The sequence below is a fragment of the Saccopteryx leptura genome, chromosome 12 (genome assembly GCF_036850995.1).
Source record: "Saccopteryx leptura isolate mSacLep1 chromosome 12, mSacLep1_pri_phased_curated, whole genome shotgun sequence".
In the NCBI taxonomy this organism is placed as follows: Eukaryota; Metazoa; Chordata; class Mammalia; order Chiroptera; family Emballonuridae; genus Saccopteryx; species Saccopteryx leptura.
Genome location: NC_089514.1, coordinates 8,268,668 through 8,285,624, shown reverse-complemented (window position 1 = coordinate 8,285,624; position 16,957 = coordinate 8,268,668). Strand labels below are relative to the sequence as shown.

General features: G+C 47.5%; 1 protein-coding gene across 1 annotated transcript in view; it reads right to left on the bottom strand.

Moving 5' to 3' along the window:
• TBX20 (T-box transcription factor 20) overlaps window positions 1-16,585 on the bottom strand; it is a 43,113-nt gene extending 26,528 nt beyond the window's left edge. The window contains exons 1-5 of the mRNA XM_066353873.1: window positions 15,990-16,585; window positions 12,449-12,704; window positions 11,345-11,509; window positions 6,522-6,630; window positions 1,736-1,894 (exon numbers count right to left, since the gene is read on the bottom strand). Coding sequence (XP_066209970.1) covers window positions 1,736-1,894; window positions 6,522-6,630; window positions 11,345-11,509; window positions 12,449-12,704; window positions 15,990-16,116 — 816 coding nt within the window. The 5' untranslated portion in view covers window positions 16,117-16,585. The remainder of the gene's footprint in view (window positions 1-1,735; window positions 1,895-6,521; window positions 6,631-11,344; window positions 11,510-12,448; window positions 12,705-15,989) is intronic.
• Window positions 16,586-16,957: the final 372 nt, after the last annotated feature.

Here is a 16,957-nt window from a genome sequence, read left to right as displayed (position 1 = left end):
AGCACCTAACAATTATTCACTCAGAACCCAAAACATCGATGCAAGACAGGAGGACAGCGGTAATGCTGGCTACCCACAACTCATCGAATGAAAGCGAGGTACAGAGACCGGGAGAGGGTACGTCCAACCCAATCTGTCGGAGCAAGTGACAATGGCAGTTCCTCTCCCTGAAGCCTAGCAGAGGGACAGTGTCAGCTCCTCTCCCTGAAGCCCAGCAGAAGGGACAATGGCAGCTCCTCTCCCTGAAGCCTAGCAGAAGGGACAATGGCAGCTCCTCTCCCTGAAGCCTAGCAGAAGGGACAATGGCAGTTCCTCTCCCTGAAGCCTAGCAGAAGGGACAGTGTCAGCTCCTCTCCCTGAAGCCTAGCAGAGGGACAGTGTCAGCTCCTCTCCCTGAAGCCTAGCAGAGGGACAGTGTCAGCTCCTCTCCCTGAAGCCTAGCAGAAGGGACAATGGCAGTTCCTCTCCCTGAAGCCTAGCAGAGGGACAGTGTCAGCTCCTCTCCCTGAAGCCTAGCAGAAGGGACAATGGCAGTTCCTTTCCCTGAAGCCTAGCAGAAGGAATCCCACTTCCGGCCCCTCCTGAGTGTGGGAAGTGACTTATCCTCTCTCAGACTTAGCTTCCCCAATAGGGTGTCACTATTATCCCCGGCCTCTAAGGTTAGGCTGACTACAAAAGAAGAAAATATACAGGGGTGTATCTAACAGCTCCCAGTCTTTACTAAGACTTTGATGAATGTTTATTGAATTGAACGAAGCATTATGGATGGAAAAAAAATGCATAACTTTTAAATGTGATATACAACAGGGAGTAGGGCCTATATTTAACTCAATGTTATAAATTAAAGATCTTGATGTTAAATACACAATGCTTTACATTTTATTATCTAAAGCAGGGGTCCCCAAACTACGGGCCCGGGGGCTGCATGCGGCCCCCTGAGGCCATTTATCCGCCCCCCTCACTTCCGGAAGGGGCACCTCTTTCATTGGTGGTCAGTGAGAGGAGCATAGTTCCCATTGAAATACTGGTCAGTTTGTTGATTTAAATTTACTTGTTCTTTATTTTAAATATTGTATTTGTTCCCATTTTGTTTTTTTACTTTAAAATAAGATATGTGCAGTGTGCATAGAAATTTGTTCAAAGTTTTTTTTATAGTCCGGCCCTCCAACAGTCTGAGGGACAGTGAACTGGCCCCCTGTGTAAAAAGTTTGGGGACCCCTGATCTAAAGAGACATTTAAAATCATTCTACGACAATTATCACGCCCTAAATTACAGCTGAATAAGCCTCCCAAAATATCTGCAGTATCAGGAGGTGGGGCAGCAGGTTAGCATATGTGTGCTAACTTAGCAGAGAAACCGAACTTCTAAATTCTATGGAGCAATCAACACGTGTGTCGTTCTGTATGTTACGAGGCTCTGTCAGGAAGAGGAAAAGAAAGCAGGGGATTTTTCAAGAAGAAAATTTGACAAGCCAGCAGGTGTAGGTCTGTGAGTGGGCGGGGAACCACCTGACCAGAAGTATAAAGATTCCAGAAAAGATAGTGTAGGACAGACCTTCATAACCTTGAGCACGGTCACTCCATACACATAGAGGTCCTGGGGCTGATAGGCAACAGCTCTCTCCACAGCGAACTTCTATTTTAAGTACTGGGATAGTGGTTCCCTCCAAGAAAACGAAAGAACCTCCCCAATCCTTACCTCACGTAGGAAATAGATCGGGAGCGGTCCACTTACCAGCTGGTTCTGGTAGGCGGTGACGGCCGTGAACACTGTCTCCGGGAAGATGAATGTCCTGAACTCCTCCGACTTCAGGTTGAGCAGCGAGGCTGTGTGGTCTTTCTTCTTGATGATGTGCACCCGCGGCTGGTACTTATGCATGGAGTTCAAGATGATCTACGACAAAGAAATGGGACTCCTGAATTCTAGGTACTGATACTGTTGGACCAGCCGAACCACCGTGAGGCCAACAAAGAACCATCAGGGCTGAGCTTTCAAGTTCAGTTTCCAGGGGCTCCATTCTTTTTTCTTTTTTTCTTTTTCTTTTTTTTTTTTGTGGCAGAGACAGAGAGTCAGAGAGAGGGCTGTCCCCCTCTCTGGGGGTGGGAGGGACAGACAGACAGGAAAGGAGAGAGATGAAAAACATCAATTCTTCTTTGCAGTTCCTTAGTTGTTCATTGATTGCTCTCCTCATATGTGCCTTGAGTGGGGGGCTACAGCAGACTGAGTGACCCCTTGCTCAAGCCAGAGACCTTGGGCTCAAGCTGGTGAGCCTTGCTCAAACCAGATGAGCCTGCGCTCAAGCTGACAACCTCGGGGTCTCGAACCTGGGTCCTCCACGGCCCAGTCCGATGCTCTATCCACTGCACCACTGCCTGGTCAGGCCAAGGCGCTCCATTCTGGAAGCAAATCGTTTTCACAAGTTCTGCAGCATCACTCTTGTAAATCACACTTTACCAAAACAACTACAGGTAACACATGTTGTTCCAAGTATCTTTTCTACAATGATGGGGGGGGGGGGAGTCATCTGGAGGAGGAGTTTCTTTATTTTTAAATCAAGTCTTTAAAAAAATTTTTTGTTTGTTAGTCTGGTTGGACCAAAGGAGGTATGTCTATATTTTCTAAAGTAAGAAGTTACTTTTCTAAAGTAAGAAATGCTAGGAGGGCAGATAGTTATTTGTGGGGTGAGGGTCGGGGGTTGAACAATTTAGAAAGGCAGTGTGCTATTAGACAGACCTGAGGTAGAATACTGACTCTGCTACTTCCTAGCTCTTTAACCCTGGGGCAGGTGATTTCACCTCTCCAAACTCATTTTCCCAAATGCAAAACCAGTATTAACCTCACAGGGTGTGGAGAAGATTCGATGATGTAACCCTTCCAAGCCATACAGCAAATCGGAAGTGCTCAGTAAACACGACCTGTATTATTAGTGTTGTTGTTGTTATTCCTGGCAGCTTCATGGTTCCCTGACTTCCAGTTATAAATAATACATGAACAACAGCGATGGCCAGCTTCCATTCCATTCCATAGCTAATACAAGTTGCCCAGTACTTAGAAATCATAGCATAATACCCTGGTATTTTTTCATGTGTCTTTTAAGTAAAAACAGAATAATCCACCATTATGAAATCTGAGCAACAAAATTCATTTTCAGATATAAAATGTTTTCCACATCTTCCCCCAACCCCGCCCCATCACCCCGACAGTGACCCAAACCTGCAAAATCGGGCATGTCTTTCCCGGGATAACAGGCCTTACATTGTATGGCACTCGCCCCAAGGGCTTGCTTTATAAATACTGTGGCTGGACCAAGTTCAAGTGCATGCCACATTGTTGCGGCTAATGGCTCCCTTGTTCTCTTAGCTAACGTCAGTGCGGCGGATGCGTGCCCCTGTGGGCTGACTTTAGCGAGTCAAATGCTAGTTACTGTGGTGTAACTGATACAGAAGTGACCAATCTCTCTCTGTGCTGGGAGGCAAGCCAACTTAAAGTTTCAGGGCATTACTGGTACTGAATTTTGTACCTGTCACCTTTTTAGGATCCTAAACCTGAGTAGGAATGACTGAAACAAATGAGAGGTTCAAATGAATTGAAATAACCTTAAAAAAAAAAGTCATCTCTTTGTATAGTGCATGTATTCTAAGGAGTTCAGGATACCTGTGCTCAATCATAAAACTTAAACTCGAAATGACAAAATACTGATGTAAGAAAAGAGCCTGAGCAGTCATTAGATGCTCTACTAAGAAGACAGAATCTTCGAAACACACACACACACACACACACACACACACACACACACACACACACTCACGGAAAAGCCCTACGTTTTAAATACAGTCCCAGCTCCCCTACGTATGCCACCACCCCAAGGTCAATTTCCTTGGGAAAAGTAGCCAGACAGAGTCAAACCCCAGACTGAGCTCAGACTCCGGGGCTCCCTGACTCTCTGCTCAAGCCCTCGTGGGGCACTGCTTCTTCTTACTCCCAAATAAATTCCTGGAAGTCAGAGTTTTTCCTGCTAGAAAACTAAAAGTGCATCAGTAAGTGCACTAATTCAGAGAATGTGGCTACACACGGGACCTAAAACCCCTTCCTTGCCGTTTCCGGAATGCACTATGGCTGGTGGCAGAGGGTTACAGTAAACAATAAAATCTTAAAGCTGAAATGAGTATGAACAAGCATCTAAAACTGAACAATTTGTCAAGGTGTCATCTAGACTCGAATCCAGGGCTCCTACAGCACAGCCCGGTGCTCTGCCCATCCACGGAGCTGGTGCCCAAAGGAAAACCTATCCGGTTCTAGACTGCTGGTCTCAGAGTGACCGTCCAGAAGTCTTTCTGGGAAGACCAATTCCTCCAAAAGCTTCCCACAGAAGAATACTAGAACCGTTTAAAAACTTTATTTCCCCTGCAAAGATCTCTTGATCAGAGCCCAAGAAATGTTAATACAGATGATGCTCAGGATGATCACTGGCCTACAGGAAATGTCTTTCAGATATTGCATAAACTTTAACCTGAAAAAAAAAATTCAGGGGAGACATCTTTGAAAAAGAAAAAAGGGAGAATTATTCCAACATCCTTAAAGATACAGATCGATGATCTTTTCCAATGCATGAAGGAACAGAAAGCTGTTCATCTGTTTCCACCATCTGAACAGTGCCACCGGGCAGTGCCAGGCGGTCACCTGGTCATACTCTGCCTCGGCTGCGACAAGCAAGGTCTCCCGTGGGCGAATGGGTGTTGGCAACGCTTGCGGAGCTTTATGTAAACCTCGGGTTCAATCCAGCCATCTGAGCCAAGTCTAAGGCTCCCTAATTTATTGTCTACTCATCACCATCTCTTACGAAAAAGGTTCTGAAATTCTTCTTCTAAATGGCAGAGATCCAACAAAAAACTAAAACCTGAAGTAACAAGCGCCTAAATGTAACGGATAAGAGAGGCAATAATTGCATCAGAATATCTAAGCCCAAAAAGCAACTATGAAAATGCCATTGGGCTTTGTGGCAATTAAAGCAAAAGGAAGGAAGGAAGGAACAAAGGGAGGGAGGGGGGGAGAGGAGGGGAGGGAAGGAGGGAGGGAGGGGGGGAGGAGGGGAGGGAAGGAGTAAGGAAGGAGGAGAGAAGGGAGGGAGGGAAGAATTTTCATCAAGAAATATGCTAGTTTGCCCTGGCTGGTTGGCTCAGCGGTAGAGCGTCAGCCTGGCGTGCAGGGGACCTGGGTTCGATTCCCGGCCAGGGCACATAGGAGAAGCGCCCATTTGCTTCTCCGCCCCCCCCTCCTTCCTCTCTGTCTCTCTCTTCCCCTCCCGCAGCCAAGGCTCCATTGGAGCAAAGATGGCGCGGGCACTGGGGATGGCTCCTTGGCCTCTGCCCCAGGCGCTAGAGTGGCTCTGGTCGCGGCAGAGCGACGCCCCGGAGGGGCAGAGCGTCGCCCCTGGTGGGCGTGCCAGGTGGATCCCGGTCGGGCGCATGCGGGAGTCTGTCTGACTATCTCTCCCCGTTTCCAGCTTCAGAAAAATACAAAAAAACAAAAACAAAAACAAAGAAATATGCTAGTTTGTCTAAAGGTTCCTTAGCACAAAACCTAAGAGAATTGTTATGTAAGTCTTTAAGAGCACAGAATTCCATCACAGGTAGTTCTTTAAACACCAATCTTTTCGTATGTGTGTAGGCCTGCATCAGTGGCTATTTGTTTTATCAACTATTGATCAGAGTTCAGAATTCCATTTCTCCTTTTCCACATTTTGATGAACTCCTTTACTGACACAAAATCATCAGCTCGTTTTGCTTTTAATTCCATACTTCTCTGTGCTTTCACGTTCATAAAGACCCTCTACAAAGGGAGCAGGCGATGAGTAAAAGGCACTTTACCAAACCTATTTAGACAGGCTTTCAAATGGTTGGCTTGAACCTGAAACCACACAAATTGTTTCCGGTGTTGCCAACACCCATTTGCCCACGGGAGACCTTGCTTGTCACAACCGAGGCAGAGTAAACCCGGTTACCATGTGACTTTGCCAGTGGCACTGTTCAGACAGTGGAAGTTGGTGAACAAATTTCAAACTTATTTGGACATAAAACCCCTTTGTTGTCTTGCATGTCACGTGAGTGTGCTCCGTAGAACACGCTCTGGGTAACCCCCAGAGGGGGTATCTCAGCCCACTTCTTTTATGCTGTGTTATCTGATATACCACTGACAGAATTCAGATGTTTAACCCAAGCACGGGCAGTAGTAGCCTCCATAATTCTCTCTGTTTAGTTGGCACAGGTGGACCACCATTGCTGGAGTCTTAGGAAATCCATGTGCTGAAGGTGCCCTGACCCGCTGGCGTAGACATGGTACACAGCATCCCTGTAATCAGCCTCCGAAGAACATGGATACACAAAGGTTCTGACAGAATGACTGAGAGCTAGAGGGGGGTAGGGGCAGAGGAAGGGGAGGAAGAGACTTGGAAGGAGGAGGCTCTGTGCGATTTCTCCATTCCACCCCAGGAGATCCGCACAGTTCAAGGTACTGTACTTACGTGGCCATGTTGATCCAGCTCATTGTTGGTGAGTTTCACCTTTTCAAAAGACACCATCTGTTTGAGTAGCTGCTCCCCAGTAAAAGGAGAGTCTGGGTGTACATACAGCCTAAGAAAGTTACAAGAGAGTTCATTAAGGCATTTTTTTAAAAAAATATGTTCTCTGTGGGTTATAAAATATTCTGGTTCTAAAGGAATACAAACCCCCCCATATAAACGGTAAATTTTATTTTACCCATACAATCTCAAGCTTAATAATATAGCAGTAGCAAAATAACTCTAAAACCTCTAAATGTGTCCCTTCGTATACCAATGATGGAAAAGGGGTAATACCTAATATATTTTCTATTATCTGTTGAGTAAGCCATTTTTAAAGATTTCCCCCCCCCTATCTTGATGGCTACTGGGTTACTTCTATAAAATATAAAATCCTATTGGTATAGGTATTTTCAAAAGAAAGATTAGGTTATACTAATTGCCTAAGTCCCTAGGATAAGCGTTGCTAAAAAGCAATGAAGATATAAAGAATGTAGAGAGAAGCCTGACCAGGAGGTGGTGCAGTGGATAGAGCATCGGCCCGGGACACAGAGGACCCAGATTCGTAAACCCCGAGGTTGGCGGCTTGAGTGTGGGCTCATCCAGCTTGGGCATGGGCTCACCAGCTTAAGTGTGGGGTCACTGGCGTGAGCGTAGGATCATAGATATGACCCCATGGTTGCTGGCTTGAGCCCAAGGTCGCTGGCTTGAGCAAGGGGTCACTTGCTGTGCTGGAGCCCCCTGGTCAAGGCACATATGAGAAAGCAATCAATGAATAACTAAGGTGCTGTAACAAAGAATTGATGCTTCTCATCTTTCTCCTTTCCTGTCTGTCTGTCCCTCTCTCTGACTCTCTCTGTCTCTAAAAAAAATTTAAAAAAAAAATGAAGACTGTAGAGAGGAAACAATTCTAGAGAATCCATTCATTTAAAAATTGAAATTGACTTCCCTGACCAGGTAGTTCAGTTGGTTGGAGCATTGTCCAGATACACCAAGGTTGTGTGTTCAATTCCAGGTCAGGGCACATGCAAAAGTCAACCAGTGAATGCATAAAAAAGTGGAAGGGCAAATTGATGTTTCTCTCTCTCTCCCTCCTCCCCTTCCTCTCTCTCTCTCTAATCAATAAAATAAGCCTTAAAAAAATAAAATAAAATTGAAGGTGACAGAGTTTAAAGTTTATGTTGTTTATAAATCCAAGACAGAATAACTTTAATACGGTGGCCTGGTGATCTGCTGCTCCTCCCGTTAAACGCCATTACTTTCCCCATCATCTTATTAAATGATGAGAAAGAAAACAGACTGAGTAAGCTTCAGATTATTCAGTGTATTTATTTGCAAACAGTCTAAGTGGGGGAAAAAATGTATTTATCAAGCATTTATCATCTATCGATCAGCTGCTACGTGCAAAGCAATCTTTGACAGTTAAACGCGAGCCATTTGTTCTACCTGCGAGTATCCCCCTGAGCCCAGCTCTTTCTGAATCCCAGTCCTGTTACCACTTGACATAAGCTTTTCTGAAGTCGGAGGAGATTACAGACAGAACCAATAAAAAGGGAAGGGAACACGCTTGATTCTTTCATCGAGGTATCAGGTTATTTAGATCTCAACTGTGTATGGGATTCTTGTAACTGTAATTAAACATAAATATTACGGGTGGGGCAAAGGCAAGGGAAAAAGTCCCATAACCTTTCCTTGTGATGCTGACGTGAAGAACAAGAAGTCTGTGCCATGGGTTGTCATGCAGAGGACCAGAGGACGAAGAATAGAAGACATGAGTGCTCGTGCAGCCTGCCTGGAGCACGGAAAGGCTCACAGCAGTAAAGACACTTCCTAGAGCCATGCAAGAACTGACGAGACTTTCCGTGTCTGTTTGCCTGCAGCTGGCTTTATTTATGTATGTATTTATTTACTTACTTATTTTAGGAGAAGAGCTCAAAATTGCCTTTCAGTGGAAGTATTCCTTGATGACACAACCATAATGGCTTTTCTTTTTTTATAAGTTTTTTTTAAATATTTTATTTATTGATTTTTAGAGAGAGAAGAGAGAGAGAGAGAGAGAGAGAGAGATTGAGAGAGAGAGAAAGAGAAGGGGGAGGAGCAGGAAGCATCAACTCCCATATGTGCCTTGACCAGGCAAGCCCAAGGTTTCGAACCGGCAACCTCAGTGTTCCAGGTTGACACTTTATCCCACTGTGCCACCACAGGTCAGGCCCATGATGGCTTTTCAAACGTCACTCCTCCAAGGCTGTAACGTCATTAGGTGCCGTCGTTCTACTGATCAAGCACCACGTCCTTCCCTCCCTGCCCAAAATGTTTCGAGACTATTCAAAGTCCCAGAAGCTGCTGAAATGTGCTCTCTTTAAGTATCAATTCACCAGCCATAATCGCATTAATCAAGATTAACTTACCTAAATAAATATCAATTCCTTTGAAGAAAAGGAAATGTCCTATGTGAAAATGGAGCATTATTTTAGATCATGGGTAATGGCTTGCCCATTAGTATGATCAAATGATATTGTCAAGCTTTATTTTTTCTGATTAGGAACAACTGACGGATGAAGTTCGGTTTGAAACAAAATGTGTCAAAGAACTAGAACCACAAGGAATTTCTGCCATCCATACAAAAATGATCACCCTACCAAGGCCCCCATCTTTTCCTTTATGGAGCTAGAAAATATAGCACCATTTCTTTTTCTGCCTGTTTTTTTTTTTTTTTTTTTTTTTTTTTTTTACCAAGTTCCCCAACTTTTCCTTTATGGAGCTAGAAACTGGAGCTTGCTTTCTTTCTTTCTTTCTTTCTTTCTTTCTTTCTTTCTTTCTTTCTTTTTTCATTGATTTTAAAAAGAGAAGGAAAGGAGAGAGAGAGAGAAACATGGATTTGTTGTTCCACTTATTTATTCATTCTTTGCATGATTCTTGCCTGAGCCCTCACTGGGGATCAAAACCTTCCACCTCGGCGTACAGGACGATGCTCTGATCGACTGAACTACCTGGCCGGGGCACTAATTTTTTTTTTTTAATAATAATAATAAAGAATAGTTGCTAAAATTATCTCGACTATTTCTATTCTATAATACACTAAACACTTCTATCTAATGTCAATGTAAATAAGCTGGAAAAGCATACAGGAAGCCCCTCCTTTCTCAAGGTCCCTGGGACTTAAAATTCCAGCAATAGCTTACACATGCTTCAGTTAAGATAGTGCATGGCTACGTGCTTCCCAGATTTCCACAACCAGAACAGATTAGTAACATAAACAAGGCATGTCATATTTCCAGAGTCCTGCCGGCCTGCCCAGTTCCCATACCTTCAGATAGGAAGAAATGCATGCTAAGTAAGAGTGATTAACTTCTTAGAGGACAGATCTTAAAGGAGGGAAAAAAAAGGAGGGTGTGTTTGTAGAAATGGTTAGGAATCTGCTAATCTCTCTCTCTCTCTCTCTCTCCTCTTCTTCCTCCTTTAAGAGCTGGAGAGTGATGTGAATCAGCTGCTTAGTAAAGAATAGTAGGGCACCTTAATTATATTCATTTTATATCTATTGTAAACTGGTGAATCTTGCTGAATAAAAAAATGAGTGACATTTTTTAAATGTCTGAGACGTTTAAGATGTTTTTAGCACACTAATTTGGAACGGCTGGGAAGAGGTCCTTCCTGGTCTCTGGTGGGAACAGAAACTCCGGGAGGCTTCTTTAATCTCTTCCCGAATGTATCCAGCGTTCTGTGAGCGCATCAGTGTGATCAGCTGCTAAGGAAGCTTACTAGCCCATCCACACTGTACGTGCAAATTGTGCTGATTCTGTGCCCTGACCAAGGCTCCAGATGACACTCCTACAAAGAACCAGCTGCAACTTCAAAGTTCCTAAATCTTTACGTTTAAATAAGTGTTTATCTCTGATAGAAGTTTCAATCGATTACAAAAATTAGTCATAAAACAACTTAAGACCTGTCAGACTGGGTTTTAGAACCCTAAATGTATAGAAAGTCAGCTAAGACTCTTTGCATTAAAGTATGCAGTCGGAGTCCTGTAACTACAGCTGTTACTGTGCGCATAAGCAAATACGTGCTTCCCCGCCAGCCGTCCCAGGGTTCCCCTGGGCAAAGCAGCAATAATAAAGGTTTATATGTGTGATTTTTTAAAACAGGGCTTTACTGGGAAAACATTATTACCAATGATTGGCACAAAAATAAACATATACAGTCCCTAATATATTAATTGAATAATGTTTCATGCAAAAAAAATTTTTTAACGCTAACCTGATGTTGAATTACATTCATCCACTTAAACTTGAAATTTAAAATCTGAGCCCTTCCCAGCCCCCAAACAATCACATTTTATCAAAATGATATTTCTTATGTGCAGATAATAACCACCTTGTTAACAAATATTTATACAAGCAACCATTCGACCAAAATGTACTTTTTAAAAAAAAAAGGGGGGGAAGGGGATTTCAGGGCAATCGCTTCATCAGGCTGGTGTTAAGAAGCCAACTAGAAATGGGTCCAGATTTCTAATGAATATTCCCATTGTAATTTAAGGAAAACTCTGAAATGAATTAAGAAGAAAGATAAAATCAAAGGCAACGTCCTGTCGATGCACAAACCCTGCCTTTCTCAGAGACTGGCTCCTGTTTTGTATCCTCAACCCCGGAGTGTCTGGGCCTGGAATCCTACCAGAGCTCAGGGCTTTAAAAACAGACCTGCTGCAAAGTCAAACTACCAGGCCAGGAGCCATCCTACCAGCAGGGTTAGCACGCGGGTCGGGCAGGCAAAGATCTGGACGCACAAACCTGGCCGGCAGCGGTGGGTCTGCCTTGCCAGCCACCAGCCAGGACGACCGGTGGTAAGCGTAGCGGTATCTCTTGTTGTCCACGGGGACGATGTCCATCAGGACTATGTACTTGGCCTCGGGATCCACGCCGGAAAATGACACCCGGATGGTAGGAAACATCCTCCTGACACAGGGAGAGAAAGAATCGGCCTGAGCTCGCCGGGCCTGACAAGCTGCCCCGGATCAGAGGGAAGAAAGGGCTGGACTCCCTTCCCTCGAGGCCCCTAAACCGTAAAGCCACAGAGATGTGAATTTAGAGACGGACCTTCCAGATCATTTTAAGTGTCACCTTTACAAGAGTCCTCCTGGCTAGGGGGTCAAGTTGCGCTCCGTTTCGTTTTGGAGCCCCGAAGGGCTGCGATTACGGAAGAGCCTCTGCTGAGTGCGCAAGGCCACGAGGCTCCCGCCCCAGCGTCTCGGAGCCGCCCAGCCCCGCAACCCCCGCAACCCCCCGCGTTGCGAGGAGAAACCTCGCTCCCACCATAGAGTGGGAGCGGTCTCCGGCTGCGTTTGGGGGGGCCCGGGGGTATTTCCCACAGTCCTGAGAGCTGGAGCGCCGAGGTGCCTAGGGCCACCGACCTGCGGAGGCTCTGCCCCAGGCCCGGGAGCCCCAGCACCCTGACTCCCTGCCCGGCTGTGGCGCGCAGGGGCTGGGGCCGCGTCCCCTCCTACCCAGAGTGTGGTCCTTACAAATTTCACTCTGCCGCCCACGCTTTACTTTTCGTTTTAACGGGAGCTGGAGGCTTCTGCAGATTGAGGCTCATGTTAAGGAAACGACCTGCCTCGCTCACAGCGCACAGTGGCTGCCCCGCACCCTGGGCTTGGGCCCCTCCTACCTGCCAGAGGCGAGCCTGAACCCCGGCCCCACCCCCACCCCCGCCTGGGAAAAAATCTCTCTGAGCAGCATTTTCCCAAGCAAGTCGGTGAGAAGCAGCCCTCCCTGAGCGCAGCTTCCTCCCCACGCTCAGGACCAGTGGGGAGCCCCCCAATTCCTGGAAGCGCCCCCAAGCTACCCAGAGCGCGTTCCCATCACCCGCTCCTCCCCCACCACGGCCCCCACTACCTGCCAGACTTGGTGATGATCATCTCTGTGCCCAGCTCGTGAAATTTGTCCCAGAGCTCCTTGGTCTCCAGGCTGCAGGCGATTTTGGCCATTTCCTCGCTGGGGATGATGGGGGTGGTGGGGATCAGCGGCTCGGTGCACAGCGAGGAGGAAGGAGGGCTGCTGCCGCCTCCATTGCCACCGAACTCGCCATGAGCATCCAGGCTGGTCAGCTCGCCGAGCGGCTGGGCGCAGGATGACTTCTCCACAAATTGTTCTGCAACGGAAGGGACAGGAACAGCTAACGCCATCCAGCAAAGACACAGGAAGGAGAACGGCCGCAACTAGAATAGGTACCTGGATGTGACCTTGACGAAGTGACGCTGGGACATGCCAGGAAGGCAGCTGAGACCTCGTCATTATATAAAAAAAAAAAAAGCATGTGAGTCCCATAGTGAAACGCCCAGTGCTTGCTTACTGACCGAAAGGAGTGAGTTCTAGGGCCATGGTTCACTACCACCATTACAGAAGCCCACACTGCAGAGGACTGGAAAGGCGGTGATTGTGATGGAAGAAGTTTTCCTGTTTTTATTCCTCCCCAAGTTCCAGACTTCACAGCTTGCAGGGTGCCAGCCCTTCCCCTTTGACAACCAAGAGAGACTCTTCTCCAGGGAGCGCAGAGATGAGCCCCTTCCTCACAATGAGGGGAACTTTCCCTTCCCTCATAGAGCCCTCTCTCCATAGGAAAAGAGAGAGAGAGAGAGAGAGAGAGAGAGAGAGAAATAAATATGGGGGGAGTGGAGAGGTGGTTAAGAAAAATGAAGTCACTTCACTTCTCTGCCTGGCTCTCAGTTTCCCACGCTTTAAGACATTCGACGAGAGCATTTGTACAATGTACCTCCCAGCCTGAGATCTCATGCAAGACTAGCATTTAGCTTATTAAATTACAGGAGTGTGTGCTCTGGAAGTAAAAAGGTCCTAGCACTGTGGGGAAACAACCCGAAACCCAGGCTAAAGCTAGCAGGCATATTCAAGTAGGAAGAAGGCTTTGCAGTCCACCAGGAGGCTGAAATACCATTGCCTATGAACGAAACATTTTCCTCCACAGCTGATAAGGGCCTGGGACTACACCAGTCACTTTGATGGAATACAGGGGGACTTTTGTAATTATCTCAATTATCCTGCATCCCTTAAAAAAGAAACTACTTGAATCTGCAATGTGAAACTGACTTCCAAACAACTCTATTCTGATTGCCCTCAAGGAACTGAAATAAGTTCTAAAGGTAGGTATGGACACATAGATACATTTAAAACGTTTTATTTTCTGTATCGCTCCTTGACTTAGGGAAGGAAAGAGAATTTTTACCTTTTCTCCTTCTACAATAACAATCCAAATTCTGGAAATGTTTCAAATTAAGATTATCACATTTGTCTTTGTATTTTCAAATTCGAAGCAAGAGGCCCATGCAATGGCAAAAATCTTATCTCCTGCTAATATTCTCAGCACATTCACATGGCGTCTTAACAGGGAATTAGCAAGTTAGCCTTAGACGTTTTCTTATTTTTCTGACCACTGAAAAAGTGCAAACTCTCTAAGCCCCCCGACTAAGCATTGCGTCAGGGCTGGGAAGTGGAGGAAAAAGAAAAGGTTGCGGAAATACTCTGACACATGTTAAATGTCAACGGCAGCTCAAAAATCTTTTGAAAAGAAATGTTCGAGTGTTCTGAGGCCGCTCTTCTAAATAGGCTCCATGTGTTTACACGGGCAATCACGAGACACTTTTGACACATTTGATTTGGTCGGATTTCATACCGCCCATGCTCTCTTAACAGAGCCTTTAGGTGTTCCTCTTGCCAGAGTCCTTTTGCTTATAGTCCCTAATTGTGCTCTGCTGAACCGACCCCTCCAAGGGACAAGAATGCCTTCTGGTTCTTCCAGAGGGATGCTTATTTACTGACTGTGTGTGTGTGGGGGGGGGGGGGCGAGGAAGGGAGGGCTGTTTCTGTGAGCGGTGAACAGCTCCAGAGTTTAGAATTTAGATAGGTTTTTTCCCCCCCACTCAGGAAAAAGAAATAGACATGGAAGCAACGTTGCAATGACAGTAGCGCTGAAGCTGGCTTGTTCTCCAGTCCCCTGCGTGTACTTCGGTCGGGAATATTAACCTGAAACCGTCTTTTCCTGCTGGCTACCTAACTGCCATGAGGGCATATCTGTAAGGAATTCAGAAGCCTCCTAAACAGGAGTGGACAATGTTGGGAAGTCCCACAAACATAACTTTGAAACTGGTGGTTATTTTTATTTTTGTTCTGAACAGTTGGTGTTCGATTGGTCGTTTCCGTTTCTTTGGCAGGTTTAGATTTAGAGGGGAGGGTGGGTGGGGGGAAATGGAACAGGGAAAGGGAGAGAAAGCCCAGGGGGGAGAGACTTCCTGACACTCTTCTACTAGAGACCTTCCAGTTTCTTCCTCCTACAAGGATTTCCATTCTCTCTTCTCTCTCTGCCCAGGCTCCTTAGTTTTCATCTCTAGGGCTTCCCCCTTTCATATTACTGTTGTTGTTTTGGATGTGAGGTGTTAAGTTGTTTCTCTCTGTTAAGACAGAGAGAAAAAAGGAAAAAAAAATTGGGGAGAATTAAAAAGAAAATATCACTCAGTTCACTATTTGATGTTTTTAACTGTTTTTGGGTTCCTGGCTCCGGGGGATGTGAAATAATTATTTCCTGAGGCCTTAAGAAGGGGATAGTGAGAACAGCCCTTTCTCAGTTGTGAAGGGATGTTGAAACACATCTCGGGCCGTTTCTTTCCCACATAATTAATTTACTCGTGCTGAGGGGAACATAAGGCCTCCCCTCCTTTTGCTCTGAGCCTAGAGTCTTCTATAAATGGTAAAGGTTGTTAGATAAACAGTATAGCTAAAAGTTGAGGAATCTGGGAAATGGTTGCTGGTTTATGTTTTTGCCAACCTCTACTGAAAATGACTGCGGTTATCAAGTGATGTCTTATTGATAAGTCTAGAGCTTCTGCAAAGAACACGGTTGACGCTAGAGAACTGGCTTTTTCTACAGCACTTGACAGTGGTTTTTAAAAAGCTGCCCCTGTTTAGTCTATTAAGTCCGAGTTGCCGGGTGGGGAGGGGGCAAAACTGAACTAGTTTGTTGTTAGGTCGCTTAGTCTCCCTGGTTTCGACTGCACAAACAAGGGTTACATGCATCGTAAGTCTTACTGAGTCTTTTATTTTTATCTTTGAATGTTTTTATCCCAACAAAGTTACACACCCACACCCCCTGGGACTCGAGACAAATAGGGAGAGCGCCTACCGCTTATAAGAGATGCGCAACCAGTTGCACTGAACAGACTGTGAAGCTCTCAAAGAAAACGTGGGCCTTAAAGGAAAAACCTCCCACCCCGACGTACGGCCTATGGCCGGAGGGACAGAAGCTGCCTGCCGCGCGCGAGCCGGGAAGAGCCGCCACCCTCACGAGCCTCCTGCAGCCCGGGGCCAGCGGGGCGGGCGGAGGCGCAGCACAGCGCCTCTGCGCACTGCGACCAGGCAGCCGACTTACCCAGGGGTTTGATGGTGTTCTCCGCGGCCTCCTTCTCCTTGGAGCCGCCGCTCGACATGAGCGCGGCGATGGAGAAGGCGTTGGCCCGGGAGGAGAGCTGGGGCTTGGGCGACGCCGTGAACTCCATGCCCCCCGGTGCACGGTCCTGGCCGGAGACGGTGCCCGCCGAAGTGCCGTCCAGCTTCCCCAAGGGAGGCCAAGATCAAAACAGCGCCAAGTTTCCGAGTGCAATCACAGCGCAGACGGGGACTCCGGATGAGTCAGCCCCCACCTCCTAGGAGCGCCACACTGGCCTCTCCACTCTCGCACCGCCAAGCCCTGGAGCCGGAGACTTCGAAGTAGCGGGAGAGGACGGGAGAAGACCAGCCGCGGGCTCACCCGGATGCGCCAGCCCCAGGGCGCTCCGCAGGACCACAGGCTGCGCCGGCAGCTGGGGACAAGCATGAGCCGCGCACAGCCCAGGGGTTGCACAGCACCCCGCCGCGTCCTTCCTCCCTTTCCCGGCTGGAGACGGCCGGCGCGGCCTAGGCGGCAGGGAGTGGGGACCTGCGGAGCGCCACGCAGAGGCGCGGACAGCAGGGAGCCCGGTCGCGGCGCGGCGCGGCGGACACTGCGCCCGGTGCTCGCAGCCCTGCGCCTTAATTTGCTGGCGGCGCTGGTCCCGGCGGCCACCAGCCAGTCAGCGCCGCCTCACGTCACCGCTTCCTGATTCCGCCGCCGGGGGCGGGGCCGCGGGGCTGGGCGGGGAGGGCGCGCCGCTGGCACCGCGTCCGTGCGGCCGCGCGCGGCCGCGGGCGGCAGACTTGGCGCCCGGTGGGGAAAGGGGTGCCACCACCATGCTTGCGCAGCCACCGCAGCCACCCCTCACTCCTCCCACCCCCGACCCCCGGTCCTACAGTCCCGGGACGGGAGGGAGGTGCGCACTGTCGGGAGGGGACATTTTTGTCGCAACTTAAAACCCAGGATCC